This window comes from Capsaspora owczarzaki, assembly GCF_000151315.2.
Source record: "Capsaspora owczarzaki ATCC 30864 unplaced genomic scaffold supercont2.6, whole genome shotgun sequence".
NCBI classification, from domain to species: domain Eukaryota; class Filasterea; order Ministeriida; family Capsasporidae; genus Capsaspora; species Capsaspora owczarzaki.
Window position 1 is genome coordinate 918,479 of NW_011887297.1, and position 16,254 is coordinate 934,732.

Genomic DNA, 16,254 nt, shown 5'->3' on the forward strand with positions numbered 1-16,254 from the left:
CTCAAAAAGAAGTTCGAGTGTAGTACGTATTGAATTGTTGGTGGTACAGTGATGATTCAAAGGCACAAAAACAGCTGAACAATCATCATCATCAAAGAATTGGGAACGAGCGGGAGAGAAGAGAGAAGAACCGGACGGTCGCAACCGCACGATTACTTGAGCTCCTTGGCATTGTCGCGCAAGACGGGGGTACCATCGCCGATGGTGGCAGCAGCGGCCGCTACTGCATCGGCGTCCTCCTTGCGGTGCTTCTCGCGCACAGACTTGAGCTCCTTCTCGTCGCGTTCTTGTTGCTCGACATTGTCTTCCAGCTGGTTCTCCTTGTTGAGAAGCGTCACGAGCTCTGAGAGCTGATCCATCTTGACGTGAACGTTGCCGCTCTCTTCCTCCAGCAAATCCGCCAGATGCATGATTTCGTCGAGTGAAATAAAGCCGTCGCGATCAATGTCCAGCTGTTGAACAATGCGAGCCGTGCGTTCGGGCGTCGGAGCGTGCTTCAGGCGAGAAAGGGCACGCTCGATTTCCGCACGAGAGACCTGCATTGATTGAAAAGTAAAAAAAAAAAAAAAAAAAAAAAAAAAAAAAAAAAAAAAAAAAAAAAAAAAAAAAAAAGACGAAGTCAACAACAAATTTGTCCAAACTGAACATCCGCAAGCACCTGCAGTGTCCTGTCACTCTGACCTTGCCATCGCGATCCTCATCAACCAGCGTGTGGAGAACTTTGCTGGTGGCGCGAGCTTTAGTCAAGGTGGCTTCAGTCGCGACAATCTCAGACTCGAGGTTGGAAATCATAGACTCGATGCGAGCACCCAGACGAGCGGATGCGCTGTTCTCCTTGACTTTCTCGAGGGTTTGGGTGCGGAGTTGCTCGAGGTCCTGTTGACGCCAGACGGCAAACATCACGACGATTTGAGTGAACATCCTGAACAACTGGAATCTCGAAACGCGAGAGTACTCACCTCCTTGTACTCTTGACGCTCCTCCTTGAGCTCGGCAAGATCTTGAATTTCAGTGGTGAGACCAGACTCGGTAGAGAAGACGGCAAGCGCCTCGCGAATGTCTTGAAGCTCCTCTGCAGTGACTTTCTCGTCGCTGTCAATCTCCTGAAAAGAGGTGAGGGGAAACGAGCACAACCAAGTTAATGCCCGTATCGCTACGTCTGTCAGAAATCTGGAGAATGCCAACAAACCTGAAGAGTTTTTCGCAGAGTCGACGCTTGATCAGAAGGAAGAGATCCGATAAGGTGCTCCTGCGTGAATCGTAGCAGAGTCAAGAGTGCAACGAAAGTGTGAGTGCGCATTCTATTCTCACACCGATACGCCCAAACAAAGCAAAAAAAAAAAAAAAAAAAAAAAAAAAAAAAAAAAAAGTCCTTGCCGACTCACATGTTCCTTGAGGAGCCGTTCCTTCTCGGCGCGCAACTTGTCTTGCTCGGCACGCTGCTTGGCTTCCGCGGCACGGGACTTGGCAGACTCTTCCTTTTCGGCCTTGATGCGAACTTCCTCCGCTTCCAAAACCTCGAGCTTGCTCTTGTTGCTGACCTTCTCGCCCTTGATTTCGGCGATGGTCACTGCTGCTTCGGTGACCATGGTCTGTGGCAGCGTGCGCAGCGTCGCTTCGAGCTCCTGAGCGGACGGGACTTTGTCGGAAATCGAAAGAGCGCGCGACAAAAGCAGCAACGACGCCGGGATTTCCTCGTGAATGTGCAGATCGAGCCATTGCTGCAGCTGCACCAACAGCTGCTCGCGCGTTAGACCGATGGCACGCATGCCACGGGCATGCGCGGCTGCCTGGAGTTCGGGAGTCGTCAGCATGTTAATGCCTTCCTTCTCGATCAACTGCAGAGTGCAAACAGGAGCGACGAGTAAGTTGCCAAGTTATTGTGCAAAGCAACGTTGAGAAACATGGCGAAAGCGTGAAGAACAGGACTGAGACTAGTGTTGATGGAGTTGCGTACCAAATCGTCTGCGCGCAGCTCACGCAGCTTCATCTTGAGCTGGAAGCGCAAAAAGTTGGTCGTTCCAACAGTAGGGACGTTAATAACTTGGCACAGTGCTGCGAGTTGCGCACGAGACAAGTTGTCCAGCGTCAGCTCGTTCTCGAAAAGCTTGGAGAATCGCAGAATTTCGCTGTTTGTGACGCCTCGGCCAGTCGTGCGAATCTATTGCGTCAATACATGTTAGTCGTCATCAAACCAGCAGCAGTCATACAAGGCAGCCCTATGCCAAGATGCTGCTGGGCTCCAGCATTGAAAAAGAAGTACAAACCTTCTCAAAGAATTGGGCAAACTCTTCAACCGACTTGCTGTCCTTCGAGGTAGAGTCGACAGCCATATCCTCGACCGTTTGTTGCAAAAACTTTGCCATTTCGATCTTGACCTTCAGCTTGCGGCGCATGTTTTCCTCCTATCGCATGCCAATTGAAAACAGCAACGAACAAACATATTTAAAAAAAAAGGTTGGTAAAAAACCTCAAAAACACAAGCCCAAACCAATCGAAACTTGCCTCCTTGTTGCTCTCTTGGAATGTGCTTGGAAGCATGTTCGGGAAGAGCTTTAGGAAAATGGGGAGAGCAAACTCCATGAAGGGCACAATCACAAAAACGAGGAACGGAACGAGCCGCAGCATATCCGATGCCGTGCGAATCAGCTGCTTGCGCTCGCGCCGTGTCAAGGTGTGGCCTTGAGAGACCTGTCGCAGGAGGCGGGCCGTGATGCGGATGTCGGCGCCGAGAAGCTTGAAGCCGTTCCAGTAGTGAATCAGCTCGTGCTTTGCGCGCTCCCAGAGAGTGGGCTTTTTGGGCACAGCTACCGCCGTTCCGGTCGTCGTGGCAAGCTGATCGCCCGTCGCACTGGCGCTGGCAACGCTCTCGGTCGCGCTGGCTCCGGCAGGGGTGGCCGCAAGCTCGTCGCTTGCCGAGACAATTGGAACGCTGTTGGTCGTCCCCGCAGCTGGCTGCACGGCCGCCTTGGCCGCAGCCTCACTCTGCACCAAGCGCATGGCCTTCTCTACATTGCTGTCGGGCTCTTTGACGTAGGGCTTGGGTGGAGCGGCAGGTGGAGGAGGGACTGGCCCAGACTTTGCGGCGACCGGCGCAGATGGAGTAGCGCCAGACGACATGGCGCGGCGAGCGTTCAAGTGACGGGTGAGCGGGTCTCTTGTTACAAGGCCGTGGGACCTGGATTGCAGCACGGCCAGTCAGTGCAAGTCCCAACGGTTGGGAACCCATCCACTCGGAGGTCCCTTCACCTGCAGACACCCAGTCAACCCCCCCCCCTCCCAAGACAAGGATCGCGAGATCTCTTACCGTGCCCCGAGCGCACCAGATCGGTGGGTCGCTGGAAAGGCATGCGCCGAGGTCGGCAAGGTCAATGCGGCGGACGTACCGATCATGAATCCTGTTCCAAAAAAAAAAAAAAAAAAAAAAAAGCATTAGTGACCTTCGCTTTTCAAAAACCAGGCGCACAGGATTTGGGGGGCGAGGGGATGGAGGGAACCGTAGCAAGAAGCGTAGCAAGCGACGACACAGAATGCCCGACATGGCAGTGCAAGCGTTGCATGGGCAGAAACCGGAACGTAATGCAAAAATCTCGTTATCTCTCAACAGAAAAAAAAAAAAAAAAAAAGAGCAAACCTGAATTCTCGACCGCCAAGATCGAGGCAGGGCGACGCGGAGCCACCGGCACGACGGAGGCTGGGGTGGATCCAAAGACAGTGTTGGCCAAGGAAGCAGTGGCCACAATGCCAGAGCCGGAGGTGGGAAGGCCGAGCGGCGTCCGCTGAAGCAACGTGCGGCGCACCGATCCGGCTGCCAGCATTTCCACAAGTGGACAGAAGACTGGATTGGTGGTTTGCGTGGTTTGTGCTTTTGTTGCTGGTTAGTGCATTTAGGGTGGGGGGCGGGGGAAAGACAGCTTTGCTGGGCTGCATCGAATTGGATTTGTCATTGTCAAATTTTCACATCCAAGCTTCAAAAAAAAAAATGGCTCCAATCCTGAGGCTTTGAACTTCAACCACGTTCTGGAACAAGAATTGCTCACAAATCTACTACTATTGAGGACAAAATGGCAGCAAACACGCAAACAGTCCAGACACACAGAACATCTGGAGAAAACGAGATGGGAGACAACACCAACGTGTTCCAACAGCTCGCACCGGGGGTGGCAGCACAGCGTGCTGTTTTAACGGTAGCGGCGGAGGGAGAGGGTGTTGCGACGCTTCCAGTTGGCACGGCGGGAGGAGCCGGCAGTCTTGTTGTGGAGGTGACCCTTGCCGACGCCACGGTGCTTGCGGCCAGCAGCGGTCAGGCCGCGGAGCTCACGGTGCTTGTGGACGTTCTCGCAAATCCAGTTGATGCGGGGATCGCGACGGATGGCCTTGTGGGCAGTGTCGACCATGATAACCTCGTAGTACTTGAAGGTAGAGTCCTGGCAGATCCAGTACGAGTTGAGGACGCGGAGACCGCCGATGGCACGGCCAATGCGCTCTTCGGCGATGGCACGGTGGCTGCGCTGGTTCTTGAGCTGGGTAACACCTTGAGCGGCGGGCTTGCCGTAGATGATGCCCTTGAACACTGGGCGCTTGCGGCCACCACGGCGCAGACGGATGCGGTAGATGACGTAGCCCTGCTTGGCCTTGTAGCCGAGACGGCGAGCCTTGTCGGGGCGGGTGGGGCGCGACGCACGGTGGATGGCCGGCAGCTGGCGGTACTGCCAGCAGCGCAGGCGGACGAGGAAGCGGAGGACGTCCGACTGCTTCTTCTTGTAGAGTTCTTCGAGGTACTTGTAAGCGCCCATGCTTGTTTAGGTGTACTGTGTGTGGATTGAGCAGATGGGGCAAAGGTCAGTGAAGAGTGGATGGAAAACAAGGAAGGGGAAAAATGAAAAGGAGAGGGAACGCTGCAACCACCGCCTCAAACAAACTGTTGTGGAGAGTTGGGCGACACCTGCTGCACACAATGGCCAAAAGGAAGCATTTGCCTTGGAGGCTTCAGCGCGCGAGAGAGAGAGAGAGACAGAGCGTGGTGCGCTACAGCCGTCGAACGTGGGGCGGTTGGATCAACCCGGCTCTCTCAGCATCCTTTCACTTTGGCACCGCCCTGCAGCCGACAGTCTCGCTCTCGTCTGCGCGTGACCGGTATAATCCGATGTACGAGAGCAAGCTCTACCGGATTCGCAAGGAAGATAGGTCGAGGGGTGGGTGGATGGAGTTGAGAACGTACTGGAAGAGAGAACGAGCAATCGAATCGAGCGAAATTGAATTGAATTGAATTTCAATTCCAATCCAACTCACTCGTCGTTGTCAACATTGGTACGACTCGGGACGCGTGAATTTTATTGATAAAGGTATGTCAATGCCGATGGTACAGTAAAGTAGTGACAAAGAATCAAGACAAATCAAGCGTGAGCAAAGTGCAATTCAGTTGTCCAAGTCAAGGGAGCTGATGTTTGGACTGTCAGCAGTGCCAACGATGGATGTCGTGCATCTACAGTGGTTGTATCGATTGAATTGGAGGAGCTCACGAGCTCACCATACGCAATTCGCCCATTCTCTGTGTCCCGCAAAAACGCAAAATGACCTGTCAGTCACCCCGAAGTGTTTGCAAACACCCCACGAATGTGGGTACAGAAAGTGCAATCAAGGACGTACCAAGGTTCCAGGTGAATCCGGACGTCGTCAACATGCAGGGCTCGCACACGGGAAGCAATCCGCAGGTTGGCCCCTCAGCTTGAAGATTCGCCACAATGTTGTGTCGACCAGCAGGAAGCATTGTCACCGTGCACTCGGGCGTGATGACGGTGACCGTTGCGCCCACTGTCACACGGTCGAAACGGCGATTCACCGACACCATCAACCAAAGACAAGGCAAAAAGATGAGCATCAAACCTAGATGCGCGCAGCAACACCCCAGCCAGCCAGCCAGCCAGCCAGCCAGTCAGCCGCTTACCAGCATTGGTCCACCGTAACATGGAGCTGATGCAGGCCATGGTGTGATCAAACCGACCTCCGAGACCGCCCAGCACGACGATTGAGGCTCCGGCAAGCGCAGCCTTGTCGAACTGGACGTCATCGAGCACCAGTGCACTTCCAGCCGACCCAAGCGGTCGAGGGGATACGCCGGATAGCAGATCGACTGCGCATAGTATTGCCTTGTCCATGTCGTGATAGTTTTCGCTTGGGGAATGGACGATTGTCGTTGCCGGAGAGCTCGAGTAAAAGGTCTTCACTTCTGTTCGGATGGAATCAAAGTCTCCAACAATGACATCTGGGCGATACCTGTCGCAAGTAGTCGAGACGCACGAGTGAGCGCATGTACAAGGTGGTTTGAAAAATTCGTTTGAAATGCGAAATCAGCGGAAAGAGGTGTGGTGGGTTGATTTCGCTTTGCTCTCGTATTGTCTCGCGTTCTGCTTCCTGCCAATGTTGATGCTGGGTTTGTCATAATTGTTATGCTTGCTTCATCATCAAAGATGATTCTGTAAATAGCATCGCGTACATGTCACGAGAAATCGTTTGCTGACTTGGCGCACAGCCCACAGACTGCGGATGCGGATTGGAACGGGCGATTCGATCAGATGTGTCGCTATGATTGACAGCATCAGTGGCCTCAGCCACGGGACGGGCCACAGCAGCAGCAGCAGCAGCAGAGTCGGCAACTTGTTGCTGGGCAAAGCCAACACCATCGTAGAGACGATTGGTGCCACCGTCTGCACAGACATGCACGGCCGAGTCTGCCCACAGCTGCTGGAAAAGGCTTGATGAGACGGGTATCAAAGGCTGGTTGAGAATCACGAGCGCCGTCTTGCGATTTGGCTTGCGAATGACGCGACCAGCGACAGCCGCCGCCGCGCCACAATCATCAGCAGTCCCGTTCGCAAGCAGAAGATCATTGCGCTCTGCTGGCGTGAGGCTGTATATCAATGGGAACCAGTCCATTTTGTTGTCAACGTCGAATGGTGGTGGCGAGGGTTGATGATGGGCCGTTTGGCTTTCGATGCGAAAAGTTAGACTGGTCCAACTCAATTTCAATTTGGACGAGCCAAACTCGTGTGAAGCTCTGGATGGGACCTGGAGGGCAATGCCATCAATCCAGTTCAATTTTTGGAATGTACGAGCAAGGATGATCCTACTATGTTATTGGCGACACGATAGCTCAAAGTGGTGCTTGAATGCAAACCCTTGAGGCCTTCTGCAGACAATTAGACTTGCGCGCGCCTGTTTTTGTTATTGTCGTTGAGAAATTTCCATCCGAGCTTCCATCAAGTCTTGGACATAATTAAAATGAACAAAGTCAAGGCATCGTATTTTTGATGGGGCATGGAACAAACCCGTCCGCCAACCCAGGGTTTCACTCGCTGGCGTCGAGGTCGTTTTTTTGCAACATTGAAATCCTCGTCCAAACGGTTCGCGACAACCTTCAAACCTTCTCTCATTCATTTGTTATGATATTTTACATGTTTTAAAGTGCACACGGCGGTCGCGGATGCCTGGCTTGCTTTGGAATCTGCTCTGCAAACTCACGGGTCCGAAATTTCGACTTGCTGCACCGCCGCGACCCTTTTCAGCCAACACGACAACCAAACACACAAACATCAGCACAACTCTGCGTGCGAAATTGCGAGGAAAGTATTCAGAGATTGATTTCGAGGACAAACGTCAGATCGGCAAAGTGATCAATCTCATTGACTTTTGCCTCGCCATATGCAATTTTTGATTTCGAGTACACTTCTGCCCCAGCAGCATTCAAGCGAATGCGTATTGCAGCGAGATGGCGCAGTTGGCAGCGCGTTGGGCTCATAACCCAAAGGTCGGTGGATCGAAGCCACCTTTCGCTAGTTTTTTTTTGTTTCTCTGCCTTTTTTTTTTTTTTTTTTTTTTGCTTGTCTCCCACTTCCGGATTCCAGCCGCGTCTCCTGATGTCTATATCAATAGTATACACACTTGACACATCCATTGCACTGTTCGTCCACGGCCATGTCGGGCAATGGCGAACCAGTCGTTCTTTCGCTTTCCAATGGCTGCTCAGTTGTTCTATCCCGATCTTGCGACGGTCGGGACATCTCACGTCGACCTCACCAACTACACGCTCATCCTGGTACGGTTCTTTTCGCTCTTTCTTCTACTGTGGTTTTCCTGTGGCTGTGTGCACGTCCACTCGTTCTGGCCAAAAACGTTCCAGAAACCGAGTGTTTCTCGATTTCACTCACTCACTCACTCACCCATTCACTCATTCACTCACTCATTCACTCACTCACTCTCTCTCTCACACACACATCATACAGCCCTGCGAGTCGGTGGGCAACGTCGGTCAGCTGTGCATCGACCTGCTCGGCGCAACTCTGCTGCACCAAGCAGCGACCGCCTCGAGCAAGCACACTTCGTTCCAGCGCATCGGGTTTTTGCACTCGTCCGCACTGCTCCCTGCTGCGGGCAACGACGCACTGGCGCCCGCATCGGTGGCATCGCAGGGCAATCTCTGCACCGCCGCCGAGGTCTTCCGCGACACCTCACGCAAGATTGTCTTGATCCAACAGCGAGCACCCATCGTCAAGGTAAGCGTCATTCGGAAGTTGCAACTCGGAGAATTCCGAGGTCTTTGCTGAGAGGTTGTCTCTCTGTGTGTGCTCACAGGCGGCTGTTTTTGGGTTGATGGTTTTGTTCAGTCTCGACGACGCGAATTTGCCACTGCGCTGACACAATGGTTCACCCAGCACGAGTTTGCCAAGATTCTTGTACTTGCAAGCATCGACGCCAACATCCGTCGTGATTCACAGCTTGTCGGGTGAGTACGGGGACTTGACAAAAGCCTTTTTTTTTTTTTTTTTTTGGTTTTTTTTTTGTTGTTTCCCCTCTCCCCTCCAACCCACATCTCATTCCTTTGCTCTAACTCGACACAAATGTAATGTCGCACGGCTTTGCTTCTCCTGCTCACAGATTGCCATTCCGATACCTGACAAGCCCGTCCATGATGCACCTTGAAACCAAGCTGGGATCGCTGGGGGTGCGAACAGTCGAGCCCGCGGCCGATTTGCAGTTCCTGGGTGACCGAGTGACTGAAAAGACAAAGCAGCGCGCCATGTTTGCTGGAAGCGGTATTGCGCGGATTCTCTTCGAGCAGGGCGTCATGATGGATTTGCCCATTGCCGTCTTGTTCAAGTTCTGCGCCGAAGGCGACAATCGTGCTGATGCTGCTCGGCTGGCCAGTCTGGTGAGCCAGCTGGTCACCGTGGTTGACGCACCTCCACCACCTTCGGCCATCGCAGATTCGGAGGAGTTGCCCGCCGTTTGGCAATCGCCCGCATCCTGGCACGCTGTCTTTGGTGCGCCTGCCGCTGCATCGCTATTTTGAAAATGTAACCGAGTACATGTATCCCAGACATTTTATGGACAAGACAGTGACGAGCACAGTTTGGAGGCAGAGGGTGGAAAACTGCAGTGTTCAAAACTTTGGAAGCGAACAAGTCAACCCAAAACCTCGAAATTTTTTTTGGCAAGGTCGTGTGTTGCTTTGAGCGGATTTTCATCAAGGACGACGATTGCATCAATGTGATGAAAGCAGCAGTTCCCGAATGCCCAAACGAAGCCAACAAATCCAGTCACGATCCAAGCTTACGTAACATTGCAATACACAATCCAATCAATCAATCACCACCAAAATCCCATCACCCGACCGCGCAGTCCTGTATTTCCTCCACTCATTCTCAACAACCAAACCCGCGATGGTAGAAGACGACGCCAGCATTGTCCAGCGTGCACTCGACGCTGCAGCATTGCCCGCGACGGTCGATCCGATCGCCCTCGAGTACGCAATGGGCGTGCTCGTGCAAGGGTGGGCTGATTTCGCCGGTTCCACGGTGGACGAGGACACCAGCATGCTGTTGGACTGCATCGGGCCGCACTTTGCAGGTGCATTCAATGGCGACGACCACGACCCAGCGCTTGAAGCTGCGTGCAAGGCGATTGTGACGAGCCTGCACGCAGCCCAGCAGGAGCGCGCGAGACAGACCGCAAGCGTCATTCTTCCCACGCTGCCAAAGCGCGCGGACGCCCCCGTCGAGCAGGCCGTTGTCGTTGGCGTGGCTCCATCGAGCAGTGCGACCAAGCCCAGTGACCCTGTGGATGCAGCTGTCCAGCCAGACACGCGGGCAGACAAGGAGCATGGCGACGAGGACGACAACGAGGAGGGCAACTCCGACAACTCCAGCTCGGAAACGGAGGAAGCCGCTGCATCGCACGCCAGCCACACGGACGCATTCGCACTTGAAGCAGACCCGGAGCCGGATCTCGAGGAGATGGCGCACGCAGCCTGCATGACGCGCGGCCGATTTCCGCCTGGCGAGTCGCGCGACGTCAATCTGAGCAACTTGGTGCTGGCTCAAGGACCGCGTGATTTGCTGGTCAATGCCACGCTCAAGCTCTTTTACAACCATCGCTATGGGCTCGTTGGGCGCAACGGTGTTGGGAAATCGACCCTCATGAAGCGGATTGCCATGTACAAGATTGCTGGTAAGTCGGCATGCGGTGTTGTTCAGTGTCTGTTGCTTCTTGAAGCAACTGGTGGAGGGAGTAGGCTCGTAGAGACATTGGACTCCATGCAACCACCAAAGGCTTCAGCTCGACGAGTTCCCCCCTCCGTCTTGTGTTGTTTGTTTCTGACCGTGTTCGCGTCGTTTCCCCGTGTCTGCAGGGTTTCCAAAGCACCTCCGTACGTTCTATGTGAGCGCCGAAGCACCTGGATCAGCCAAGACGGCACTCGAGTTTGTATTAGCTGCGGATAGCGAGCGTGCAGCGTTGCTGCGAGAAGAGGCCGGCTTGACCAGGGCAGAGAGCGGCCAAGAGTCCAACCCGGAGCGTCTCGTGGAAATCTACGCGCGTCTGCAAGAGATTGATGCCGACTCTGCCACCCAGCGTGCGCTGGTTATTCTCAACGGGCTTGGCTTTGATGATGTCAAGCTGGCGCTTCCGACTTCCCAGCTGTCAGGCGGCTGGCGCATGCGGCTGTCTCTTGCGTGTGCTCTCTTTCTTCATCCTGACATCCTTCTCCTGGACGAGCCTGAGGCGCATCTTGATGCGGCTGGCCAGCACTGGCTGCAGGTACTTTTTGTTTTTCTGCTTTGGTTGGATTCGTGCTCTGCAAACCTTCCCCCACTCACCCTCGTGTGCTAAACCTCCTCTCCTTCCGCTGCAAACAGAACTTTCTCAGCGAGTACTCTGGCTGTGTTGTCGTCGTGTCTCACAGCGCGCCGTTTCTGACGGCAGTGACGACCGATATTCTGCACTTCCACCACCGCAAGCTGGACCACTATCCATGCGACTACCCTGCATTTGTGCAAGCTCGCGAGGACAAGCAGAAAAAGCAAATCCATCTGCAGACGGATCTTGACCGGCGACGACAGCAACTCACAGAGTCCATGCGCAAGATGGAGGCCAAGGCCGCCGGCAATGCGCGCGACCAAAAGCGTCTCCAGCAGGTCGCATCCCGCAAGAAGAAACTCAATCGCATGGGCTTTGAAAAGACCGCTGATGGCCGCAAGTTCAACTCGCAGCTCCACGGCATTCGCGAGGGTGCCATCAACGCCAACACGGGTGGCTGGAAGGGCGGCAAACGCTCGGCTGCCTCCACGGTGCTGTACGACGAACCCAGCATTCGCTTTCAGTTTGAGGCCGCCACTGCCATTGGGGCACCAGATACTGCGCTTATTCAATTGCAAAATGTCGGGTTTGGCTTTGCCACCGCCGAAGCGAGCTCAACTGCAGCGGCTGCAACAACGCCGAAGCTTCTCTTTAGCAAGGTGACCTTGGAGATTTTTGCTTCCACGCGCCTCGCCCTGCTGGGCTTGAATGGCCAAGGCAAAAGTACGCTGTTGAAACTGATTGGTGGTCTGCTCGAGCCTGTCCAAGGCCAAATTGTTCGCCATCGCCAAGCGTGCATCATGCACTTCAACCAACACCACGTTGATCAGCTGAATCTAGACCAGTCACCTGTTCAGCACCTGTTTGGGCTTTGGCTGGCTCATCGTGACGCGACTCGCGCCAACACGATGGGGCTGTCTGGTTCCACCACACCACAAGAGCGACAGATGCTGTTTGAGCACGAAGAGCAGAACATTCGGCGCCAACTGGGCCATTTTGGCATTGGTAGCCCGACGGCGTACCAACGTATTGCCACGTTGAGTGGCGGTCAACGTACCCGTGTTGCGCTTGCATGCCTGACCTTCCTTGCCTCGCCGCACGTGCTTCTGCTCGACGAAGTGACCAATTGTCTCGATATCGAGTCCATCGAGTCGCTGCAGAACGCGCTCCAAAAGTTCCAAGGGGCGGTGGTGCTTGTTTCTCACCACGGTCCGTTTGTTGACGCAGTGTGCACTGACTTGCGTGTCGTGGAGCGAGGTCGGTTGTCCAAGCTTGACGGGGTGAGTGCCGTTCAGTATATGGCAGATTTGGACGATAGCTGAAAGCTGCTGTTTGTTGTTGTCAAAGCAATCAACCCCCCCCCCCCCCGGCCTCCGTTCCTTTCAAAAATGTCGTTTCGAACAAGCACAACTTGACTTTCAAACACCAACTAGCATCCACAAAAACATAAACGGAAAAAAACCCAAACAAAGACTGGGGTGTCATGAAGCGAATTTTTTGTAATAAGTTTTGGAACGAGTACAGTATCTTAACACAAGGACGACAAAAGCTAGGTAGACACGTAGAATGACTACCATTGTGTTTGGCGGAGACCATGCTCGTCCTCATGCTCGTATTCAATTTCGACGCGGCCACCAGCAGCGCCTCCACGTCGCTTGGCCCCTTTTGGTGGCTGTGCAGGGGCGGCGGCTCCTCGGGTTGATCGCCGTGGTGCGACATCTGCGGCCGATGGTTTGCCGGACGATACTGGTGGCTTGCCACCCTTCTTGGCAGCGGCAGCCTGTGCCTTCTGGGCCAGCTCTGCCATGAATTTGTCGACGCCAGCAGCAGCCTTGCCGCGAAGCGCCTTATTGCTAGAAGCAGCGGCAGCAGCACCGCGGCGCGTTTGGACAGGGGCGACGTCGTCGTCTTCATCCTCGTCATCGTCGTCGTCGTCCATATCGTCCATGTCTTCACCGTCGTCATCGTCGTTGCCGTCATCGTCCTCGTCGATTTCCATCATGTCGTCGTCGCCGTCCTCTTCCTCAAACTCAAACTCTTGCCCGTCCTCGAGATCGTCGATATAGTCGTTTTCGTCGTCGAAATCTTCCACAAACTCGCGGTTGCCGCTGTTGTCGTCGTCGTCTTGGTCTTCTTCAAGCTCGGCGTCCTCGATTTCTTGTTCGTCCAGGGCCTTCTCGAATGCCTGCGTGGGGAAGTTGTAAATGTCGCCATAGACGGTGCCCTTCTGCAAGCGCTCGAGCAACTCCTTTTCGATCGACTGCTCAATGTGTGCGGCAACGAGCGCCTTCTCTTCGCGGCGAGCTTCGCGGCGCTCAACCTTCTTGTTCACCGTCACAAGCTTCTCCTGCGACTTGAGCTTGAGCTTGCGCATGCGAATGAGCATCTGGGTGATCTTGGTGAAGCGCTGCTTGTTCTTGTGCACAATGTACTTTGGCCAGTATGCCAGGTTTGTGTCAATCTGCTCGAGGGCCTTCTCGTAGTTCTTGGAGAGCTTGACGCGCTCCCAGAGTTGCGACGGCATGTGTGCGCGTTCGATAGTTTTCATGTAGAGATAAAGGATGCCATTCTGTGAAGGGTTGATTTTCAAGATGGTGGATGGTGTGAGTGAGACATGTTCAACAACGAGAAATTGTAGTCGAGTTGGCAATCCATCCGCCCAAACGGCGCCCCCCCAACTCCCCGGTTGCTGCTTGCACTAGCATCTAGAGATGAAAGAGCGACGGTGGTGAGGATGGGTGGCGGCGGGGAAGCGAAGGACCGGGTGATGGATGGCAGCTCCAAAGCCAAAGCCAAAGCCACACGTGTAGAGAGCGCTTGGGCGATCCGTCTCGACCGAGGCTTTTTCTCCCTCCCGCCTCAACCTAGTGCAATTGCAGGTGGCTTGCAGACAAGCGTGATTCACAGAGCGACCGGGAACGAGGGTGGGGATGGCCAAAGGAAGGAAGGGGGGGGCGGAAATGAAGGGCCAGTCGAGCCAGAGCACATGGCGCTTCAGTGCACTGCTTCAGTCCCATCGATCACACACACACACTCGCTCGCTCTCTCTCTCTCGCTCGGATCTCATTCTACGAAGGCTCCTGCATCAACACACTCCAGGACAGGATGTTGTCTTTTCGGCTTGGGGGACAATGCTGAGCCGCTTGCTGCTTTTGAATTGGTCGTTCGTTTCGCTTGATTCGTTTACCTGCTCTTTGATGGTGGCGTAGCGGCTGTTGGCGAGCGGGCAGCTCTGTCGGTTGCACAGACCAGTAATGTTGTTCTCATTCCGACAGAATGTCTGCGTCTGCGTCTTCACTTTGAACGAGCAAAAGTGATTGTTAATCACACTCCAAATAACTTCGTCGTGTTGCATTGAAAAAAAGCAAAAACAAAAGGAGACTGGTGTGTCAGCGGCTCAGACGACTGAGACGCCTTGGATCAGGTGTGCATGAATTGGCGTAGGATGTGCATGCTAATCTAAGGAGAACACGAGGCACATGCAGGCGGCAGCATCCCGCGTATTGCAGAACCTGCGTCAGTTTGCAAAGTACTGCCCCTGGGAGATGCCTGGTCCCTCTTCATCAACAAGACAAATGAGCAAACGCTTCTGTAAAAGCTTCAGGCTTAAAAAATGGGCCCCTTTTCATTGCTTGGCCGGGAAAAGAAAACAAACAGACTGAAATTCGCACAACAAACGTCCATGTGACAGGTCTACAACACGCTGGCCTTCACAATCACCACGTCCTCCAATGGCCTGTCAAGAGAAGCAACCAATATCAAAGCAAGCAAGCGTCAGAGAGAGCGAGAGAGAGGGCACAACAAATCGAAAACACTTGGAACAGCAAGTCGAACTCGAGACGACGATTCCCAGGACCCGCAACAAGCAAAACAACCAAACTACGCACCGATCGGCACTGTTCGTCGCCACCAAGCTCATCTTGTGCACGTTGGACATGCCCGAGCTGACGCGTCCGAAAATCGTGTGTTTACCTGCAATTTCAAATTGGACGAGGTCAGCAACGTGCAACGCAAAGAAAACCTGGCTCCCACAATGCATCCACAACAAACAAACAAGCAGGCTCTATTTGAATACCATCGAGATGTGGGGTCGGCGCGAGAGTGATGAAGAATTGGCTGCCATTCGTGTTTGGGCCGCTGTTCGCCATGGACAGAATGCCAGCACCCGTGTGCTTTAGTTCGCGGGTCAGCTCGTCGGCAAACTTTTCACTGTTCGTTCAAAACGGTAAGCCGCCCGGGTGCAGATGAGTTTGATGCAACATTAGTTCGCTTATCACAATCGCAGGCAAACAAACAAAAACCGTACCCGTAGATCGACATGCCACCACGGCCTGTTGAAGTGGGATCGCCTCCCTGAATCACAAAGTCCTGCATCATTCACACAAGAACAATGCCACAAAAATCACCCAACACGCTTCCAAGTGAGCAAAACCTTTGCATGATTCTTCTCAGACCGTCGCGATCCTGATTGATCGGAGATTGCACCATCGGGCTGTACGCACTCGGACAATTCGGTGGAACTTGATGCCATCATAGTAGCCTCTTCGTGCCTGTTTTCAAAACGCAAAGCACAAGCATGCACAGTGAGCGATGAGCTAGTGTGGAGTCTGCATTGGCTCGGCTCTGTCGGCTCGATCGTCCAGCAACCCCCCCCCACAGCGGGGCGGCATCCGTTGCTCAATAACAGCAAGAGTCTCAAGTTTAACTCACCAGCTCGGCAAAGTTGCGGCACGTGTTGGGAGCGTGGTCCCAGTACAGCTCGACAATGACTGCGCCCTGTCCAATGCAACAGCAACCACACATCAGTTTCCCCCCGCTTCAACGATCAACAACATCATCAAACAATCATCGTCATCAACAATATCACATCATCAGCAACCAAAGGGGGAGGGGAATCGAGTCATGATGGGCCCCATCACAACGCCGGCAGGAGCTTTTTACCATCGACGTCTCAAGCACGACAGATTCGGGACGCCACGACTCGGATGGGATGGACATTTTGGATGGTGTGGAAAAAAACAAAGAATGAAAGAAAGATCGGGCATGGCAACTTTGGGTTACTGAATTTGTGGAGCACCATCTCGTGGAAATAATGCTCAGGCTTCGTGTGCGGCATCATCT

General features: G+C 53.8%; 7 protein-coding genes and 1 non-coding gene across 8 annotated transcripts; 3 read left to right on the forward strand and 5 right to left on the reverse strand.

The window, feature by feature from the left end:
* Positions 1–8: 8 nt before the first annotated feature.
* On the reverse strand, positions 9–3,833 carry CAOG_04265 (leucine zipper-EF-hand containing transmembrane protein 1). Its single transcript, XM_004348040.2, has 10 exons — positions 3,635–3,833; positions 3,308–3,398; positions 2,506–3,178; positions 2,268–2,405; positions 1,958–2,161; positions 1,386–1,838; positions 1,190–1,249; positions 960–1,103; positions 682–876; positions 9–536 (listed from the first exon to the last, which is right to left on the reverse strand). Exons 1-10 carry the CDS (start codon positions 3,816–3,818, stop codon positions 153–155), a joined length of 2,526 nt encoding a protein of 841 aa, XP_004348090.2. The 5' UTR covers positions 3,819–3,833; the 3' UTR covers positions 9–152.
* A 199-nt stretch (positions 3,834–4,032) lies between these two features.
* On the reverse strand, positions 4,033–5,219 carry CAOG_04266 (ribosomal protein L15). Its single transcript, XM_004348041.2, has 2 exons — positions 5,168–5,219; positions 4,033–4,811 (listed from the first exon to the last, which is right to left on the reverse strand). Exon 2 carries the CDS (start codon positions 4,794–4,796, stop codon positions 4,182–4,184), a length of 615 nt encoding a protein of 204 aa, XP_004348091.1. The 5' UTR covers positions 4,797–4,811; positions 5,168–5,219; the 3' UTR covers positions 4,033–4,181.
* Positions 5,220–5,313: 94 nt separating this feature from the next.
* Positions 5,314–6,999, reverse strand: CAOG_04267 (thiamin pyrophosphokinase 1). Its single transcript, XM_004348042.2, has 4 exons — positions 6,497–6,999; positions 5,948–6,276; positions 5,650–5,814; positions 5,314–5,551 (listed from the first exon to the last, which is right to left on the reverse strand). The coding sequence occupies exons 1-4, from the start codon at positions 6,934–6,936 to the stop codon at positions 5,397–5,399; spliced, it is 1,089 nt and encodes a 362-aa protein (XP_004348092.2). The 5' UTR covers positions 6,937–6,999; the 3' UTR covers positions 5,314–5,396.
* A 763-nt stretch (positions 7,000–7,762) lies between these two features.
* Positions 7,763–7,835, forward strand: CAOG_09601. Its single transcript has one exon. It is a non-coding gene; the product is annotated as a tRNA-Met (tRNA).
* A 162-nt stretch (positions 7,836–7,997) lies between these two features.
* On the forward strand, positions 7,998–9,392 carry CAOG_04268 (hypothetical protein). Its single transcript, XM_004348043.2, has 4 exons — positions 7,998–8,095; positions 8,283–8,552; positions 8,664–8,782; positions 8,935–9,392. The coding sequence occupies exons 1-4, from the start codon at positions 8,015–8,017 to the stop codon at positions 9,347–9,349; spliced, it is 885 nt and encodes a 294-aa protein (XP_004348093.1). The 5' UTR covers positions 7,998–8,014; the 3' UTR covers positions 9,350–9,392.
* A 276-nt stretch (positions 9,393–9,668) lies between these two features.
* Positions 9,669–12,586, forward strand: CAOG_04269 (ATP-binding cassette sub-family F member 3). The gene is made up of 3 exons (XM_004348044.2): positions 9,669–10,506; positions 10,688–11,094; positions 11,193–12,586. The coding sequence occupies exons 1-3, from the start codon at positions 9,720–9,722 to the stop codon at positions 12,453–12,455; spliced, it is 2,457 nt and encodes an 818-aa protein (XP_004348094.1). The 5' UTR covers positions 9,669–9,719; the 3' UTR covers positions 12,456–12,586.
* A 26-nt stretch (positions 12,587–12,612) lies between these two features.
* Positions 12,613–14,509, reverse strand: CAOG_04270 (Rbm13-prov protein). The gene is made up of 2 exons (XM_004348045.2): positions 14,321–14,509; positions 12,613–13,702 (listed from the first exon to the last, which is right to left on the reverse strand). Exons 1-2 carry the CDS (start codon positions 14,486–14,488, stop codon positions 12,704–12,706), a joined length of 1,167 nt encoding a protein of 388 aa, XP_004348095.1. The 5' UTR covers positions 14,489–14,509; the 3' UTR covers positions 12,613–12,703.
* Positions 14,510–14,720: 211 nt separating this feature from the next.
* On the reverse strand, positions 14,721–16,190 carry CAOG_04271 (peptidylprolyl isomerase). The gene is made up of 7 exons (XM_004348046.2): positions 16,075–16,190; positions 15,844–15,909; positions 15,636–15,683; positions 15,440–15,501; positions 15,209–15,342; positions 15,021–15,105; positions 14,721–14,869 (listed from the first exon to the last, which is right to left on the reverse strand). Exons 1-7 carry the CDS (start codon positions 16,129–16,131, stop codon positions 14,827–14,829), a joined length of 495 nt encoding a protein of 164 aa, XP_004348096.1. The 5' UTR covers positions 16,132–16,190; the 3' UTR covers positions 14,721–14,826.
* Between the last annotated feature and the right edge of the window lie 64 nt (positions 16,191–16,254).

Bases quoted from the DNA above. Each gene is read 5' to 3' on its own strand.
- CAOG_04268 (XM_004348043.2), top strand. From the start codon at position 8,015: ATGGCTGCTCAGTTGTTCTATCCCGATCTTGCGACGGTCGGGACATCT. The intron at 8,096-8,282 runs GTACGGTTCTTT...CACATCATACAG, and splicing joins CCAACTACACGCTCATCCTG to CCCTGCGAGTCGGTGGGCAA. The intron at 8,553-8,663 runs GTAAGCGTCATT...GGTTTTGTTCAG, and splicing joins AGCGAGCACCCATCGTCAAG to TCTCGACGACGCGAATTTGC.
- CAOG_04266 (XM_004348041.2), bottom strand. From the start codon at position 4,796: ATGGGCGCTTACAAGTACCTCGAAGAACTCTACAAGAAGAAGCAGTCG.
- CAOG_04269 (XM_004348044.2), top strand. From the start codon at position 9,720: ATGGTAGAAGACGACGCCAGCATTGTCCAGCGTGCACTCGACGCTGCA. The intron at 10,507-10,687 runs GTAAGTCGGCAT...CCGTGTCTGCAG, and splicing joins TGCCATGTACAAGATTGCTG to GGTTTCCAAAGCACCTCCGT. The intron at 11,095-11,192 runs GTACTTTTTGTT...CGCTGCAAACAG, and splicing joins CTGGCCAGCACTGGCTGCAG to AACTTTCTCAGCGAGTACTC.
- CAOG_04270 (XM_004348045.2), bottom strand. From the start codon at position 14,488: ATGCAACACGACGAAGTTATTTGGAGTGTGATTAACAATCACTTTTGC. The intron at 13,703-14,320 runs GTAAACGAATCA...AACCCTTCACAG, and splicing joins ACGCCACCATCAAAGAGCAG to AATGGCATCCTTTATCTCTA.
- CAOG_04265 (XM_004348040.2), bottom strand. From the start codon at position 3,818: ATGCTGGCAGCCGGATCGGTGCGCCGCACGTTGCTTCAGCGGACGCCG. The intron at 2,406-2,505 runs GCAAGTTTCGAT...GGCATGCGATAG, and splicing joins TCCAAGAGAGCAACAAGGAG to GAGGAAAACATGCGCCGCAA. The intron at 2,162-2,267 runs GTTTGTACTTCT...TTGACGCAATAG, and splicing joins TTGCCCAATTCTTTGAGAAG to ATTCGCACGACTGGCCGAGG.
- CAOG_04267 (XM_004348042.2), bottom strand. From the start codon at position 6,936: ATGGACTGGTTCCCATTGATATACAGCCTCACGCCAGCAGAGCGCAAT. The intron at 6,277-6,496 runs GTACGCGATGCT...TACTTGCGACAG, and splicing joins CAAACGATTTCTCGTGACAT to GTATCGCCCAGATGTCATTG. The intron at 5,815-5,947 runs GTAAGCGGCTGA...ACCGTGTGACAG, and splicing joins GTTACGGTGGACCAATGCTG to TGGGCGCAACGGTCACCGTC.
- CAOG_04271 (XM_004348046.2), bottom strand. From the start codon at position 16,131: ATGTCCATCCCATCCGAGTCGTGGCGTCCCGAATCTGTCGTGCTTGAG. The intron at 15,343-15,439 runs GTACGGTTTTTG...TTGAACGAACAG, and splicing joins GGTGGCATGTCGATCTACGG to TGAAAAGTTTGCCGACGAGC. The intron at 15,106-15,208 runs GTATTCAAATAG...TTGAAATTGCAG, and splicing joins GCCGACCCCACATCTCGATG to GTAAACACACGATTTTCGGA.